Source organism: Calidris pugnax, unplaced genomic scaffold (genome assembly GCF_001431845.1).
Source record: "Calidris pugnax isolate Ruff unplaced genomic scaffold, ASM143184v1 scaffold50, whole genome shotgun sequence".
Lineage (NCBI taxonomy): Eukaryota > Metazoa > Chordata > Aves > Charadriiformes > Scolopacidae > Calidris > Calidris pugnax.
The window spans coordinates 1,530,067-1,533,982 of NW_015090780.1; the positions used below are offsets into that span (position 1 = coordinate 1,530,067).

Here is a 3,916-nt window from a genome sequence, read left to right on the forward strand (position 1 = left end):
CCCCCCCCCTCCCCAACCCCTGCCGCTGGGCTCGTCCCCTCTGCCCCATCCACCTCCAAGGAAATGAAAAACCAGTTCCTTACCGAGCTTGGGCAGCTCTGCCGGCGGGTTTATCCTCGTCTCCGTCCTGCTTTCTTTGCTGGCAGCGGGTTTGTTAGAGCCTGCAGTTTTCCTTCCACCTTTACAGGCATAGGAATCCGCCATCTCTGAAAGAAGCAGGGGAGGCGTTAAAATTCACTCCTCGGAGCCGGGAGCAACACATGCTGAAAGCAAGGAGAGCTGCTGGGGAGGGAGGGAAATGAGAAAACTATCCTGCAGCTTAAAGGTTCCCACAAAGAGAAGAAACGGGATGTGTTTCCGAGGATTTGTTCCACGGTCGAGCAACGCCACAGACATGGCTGAAAAGCTGCTTTCATTATAGGCTGCTTTCCCCTCCGCGTATAACGGCAAAGACTTTATTAAAAATTATGGGCTGACTTTGCCCAGAGAAGTAGCGAATAAATGGCTTTTCCCCTTCGTTTATTTCTCTGCTTTCATTTAAGACACCAAAAGAAAGGAAAAAAATAGTGAGTTTTAATGAACAGATGTAGTGATAAATTTCCAATTTTCCTTATTAATGGGAAACTGTTATAAACTGAGAATTGTTAATGTTATCTGAATTTTCCGTATTAATAATTCAATTTGGCTTCTCTATAAATAATGAACATCAGGAATTATCGCAGAAGGCCCAATCTTGCTCCTGACGGAAGCGGGCAGCAGGACACCCCTCCGCTTTGGTGGTGCCAGGATGAAGCCCACGGTGTGGCTGGCTCTGCTCCCAGGTGGTTTCAAAGCACCTTCCTCCCCTCCTGACTGCACAAGCAAGGACTCAGTTGAGGATAGGGGCTGTGGAAGATGGCACCTGGGGAGAGGAGTCCTCCAAGCCTCCGTAATGAGAGCATCAGGCCCTTGGGAGATGACTCCTTGGACCATCACAGCCTTGAGACCTTGGTTGGGATGTGACGCTGATGTTCAGCCAGGCACCCACATCGTGACTAAGGGAGGTGCCCCTTGGTGCCTTCTTCACCTTTGCTCAACGCTCCTCTTCCACACACGTGGGTTTTTTAAAACACAGATTTGACTCGTCACCCCCAGTTCCTCCCAGGAGATGACGATGGCATTGCTTTACTCATTGCCAGACTCATCCCGCCTGTCCTTGTGCCCAGAGGGATGGTGGAGGTCAGAGAAGCATCTCCTGTGATCGCTGGCCATGTTATCGACACGAGGGTCCAGCAGTCCTTTCTGAGGTGACCCTGGGGACTTTCCATGTGGGATCGGGCACTGTGCATCACACGCAGCCCCGATGCTCCAAGAAGACCTGGCAGAAGCTGCCGGCATGTGTTCGGCTGGTGACACACATGTGGTTGTTTGCACAGACACAAAGGTTAATCGGATCAAGTGAGAAATTCCAGCCTTGGCAACAGGTTCTTTGGCACTTGGTGCTGAACACAGCGATCATTTATTCAGCTACTTTGGGCTTTTTTGGTGGGAGACCTGGGCAGGAGCTGTGACCTGACTGCTGGTGGCTCATTCCCGGGGACAGCTGGTCTCCAGAGCAGGCACAGAGCGGGGTCCCTGTGGCCCTTTTCCAAATCACAGCTTCACTCTCACCCACGTGAGCATTGCTACCGTCCCCGATCCTCTGAGGACGAACATGCCAGTCCCCTTCCTTCTCGTACTGCCTCCTGGCACCTCTGCTCCTCTGAATGATCCTCAGTCAAGTTGCTCGAAGAAAAAAGGGGGGAAAAAAAGACGAAAGCCCAGCGAACTGAAAGCTGAAGATGACAAGATCTCTGTGCTTTACAACAGGGCGAAAACCAAGGGGAAACTCAGGCAGCCAATGCATTTACACAACCTGGGAAAGTGCTGAAATGCCACTGAGCTGTGGCTTCGTCCCTTGGACCAGGCACAGACCCCACACTGTGGCCCCCCATGCTGAACGGCACCCATCGGCACGCCTGCACCCCACACAGCGAGACACCAGGGCTGCCATCGGACGGGTGAGAGACCACAAAATCTCCGTGTCCTCCTCACTGGGCAGCTCGAGGACGACCCACAAAGGGTGACAGACAGGGCAAACCTCATCGACAGCCAAGGTGCCCACCTCCTGAACCTCCAAGGTTCCCCCTGAACACCCCATGGCAGTGCACACCAAACCTTGGGAGCCGGGATGGTCCCAAGCATCACCCCCCAGTGCTCCCTTCCTGAAACCACTGCCACATCCCAGGTGCCTGGCTCAGCCCCGCTCCCGCAGCTGGACACTTCTTGTTCCCCTTAACACATCTGTCACCTCAAAGGGATCCCTCCTGGCCAGCTGAGGAGGTTTTGAATGTCTTTTGTTTTTCCACACCAAATACTTCTTTGAATTTTTTTCCCCTTCTCATTTTCTTGGGTAAATGAAAACTAAAAATCCCATAAACCACTTAGTGAGAGTCAAACTCTGCTCCCTGGCCACTGATACAACCCCAGGGATCCCAGAGGAATTGCCCTGGAACCAGAGAGCAGAACTTGGGTAAATGAAAACTAAAAATCCCATAAACCACTTAGTGAGAGTCAAACTCTGCTCCCTGGCCACTGATACAACCCCAGGGATCCCAGAGGAATTGCCCTGGAACCAGAGAGCAGAAATCAGCCCATTGTATGCTTTCTTGTAACGTCCAAACTTGTCACTCGTTTTTGAGTAACACATGCTGCAACTGGGCAACAGCCCGCGCCCTTCCATGCTTTTGGTGTGTTTTGGTGAAAAACCCTTTTGCAACTGGCCACGAGAGGAGAAGGTCTCGGCAGGTCCTGCCTGTGAGCGGGGCAAGGACGTGGTGTGGGATGGTTGGGGCTGGCAGCATCATTGCTGGTGAAGCCTCCAGCTCAGCTCTGGGTACCTTGCTAGAAGTTTGTGGCAGCATTTTCGAAGCATCTCACTCCAGCTCCAAGTGAAAAAGCCCATGGTGACACAGAAGCCAGCGTGGGATGAGCGGAGGCTGAGCCAGCGGTGCCAGGAGGGATCCCATGGCTGTGGGAATGGGGGAGTGAAACCTGGGAACCCACCAATTGCTCCTAAGCCACCGGCAGCTCTGCCCGGCCGGCACGGCCACAGGCTCCTCGGCTGAGTTTGACAAGGGACAGCAACGTCCTGGCCACTCACTGTCCCAAAGGCTCCGTGACAGACCCCTCGCACGGAGCCGTCAGGCTCTGCGGGCTGGGCACAGCTTGGAAACTGGGCACAAACTGGAGAAGGGGAATTAATTCCACGTATAAATGTCTGTCCGTGACCTTGTTGAATCTGCAAGGAGCACGCACACAGCCAGGGATGGCTGCAGCCCTCTGGGTCCCATGATGTCCTTAGGGCTACAAGTGGGAAATGTCACCCGTGGGTGACACAAATCCTCCTGCCAGGAGTCCTGCCCCGTCCCATCGCTACGGATGCAACCTGAGCCAACCAGCCCGGTCACCCCTCCATCAGGGGATGCCGGGCAGAGATGGGACGAGGCCAGTGTGGATGATGGACACCAAAGGGCACCGGTGTCTCTGCTGGAGAACCGGAGGAGCCACGCTCCCAACCGGGAACTCCAGGCTGAACCGGAGCCACGCTCCGGGAAGAAACTTCCCGGGAATAGCGAGGAGGAACCACACCACAAGGAGACCTCGCCGTGCCGAGGCGGGGACCGGGCTGTGCCCCCATCCCGGCCATCCCCGCTCACGGACACCTCTGCCCTGCCTGGTCCCGCTGTCACCTCCCCGGGTCCGGCACCGTCCCCTCCTCTGTCCCACCTGGCTGTCACCCCCGCTGCCACCCGCGGGCAGGGCCGCCCCGGGGCCTGTCACCTCCCGGGGCCTCGGCGGGGGCCGCCCCGCCGCCTGTCAGCACGGCCGGGCCGCC

The 3,916-nt window shown here is 55.7% G+C and overlaps 1 protein-coding gene across 1 annotated transcript in view; it reads right to left on the reverse strand.

The window, feature by feature from the left end:
• The window catches only part of ZNF512B (zinc finger protein 512B), a 37,929-nt gene extending 35,449 nt beyond the window's left edge, over positions 1-2,480 (reverse strand). The window contains exon 1 of the mRNA XM_014956389.1: positions 84-2,480. Within this exon, the coding sequence (XP_014811875.1) occupies positions 84-204 (121 nt within the window). The 5' untranslated portion in view covers positions 205-2,480. The remainder of the gene's footprint in view (positions 1-83) is intronic.
• Positions 2,481-3,916: the final 1,436 nt, after the last annotated feature.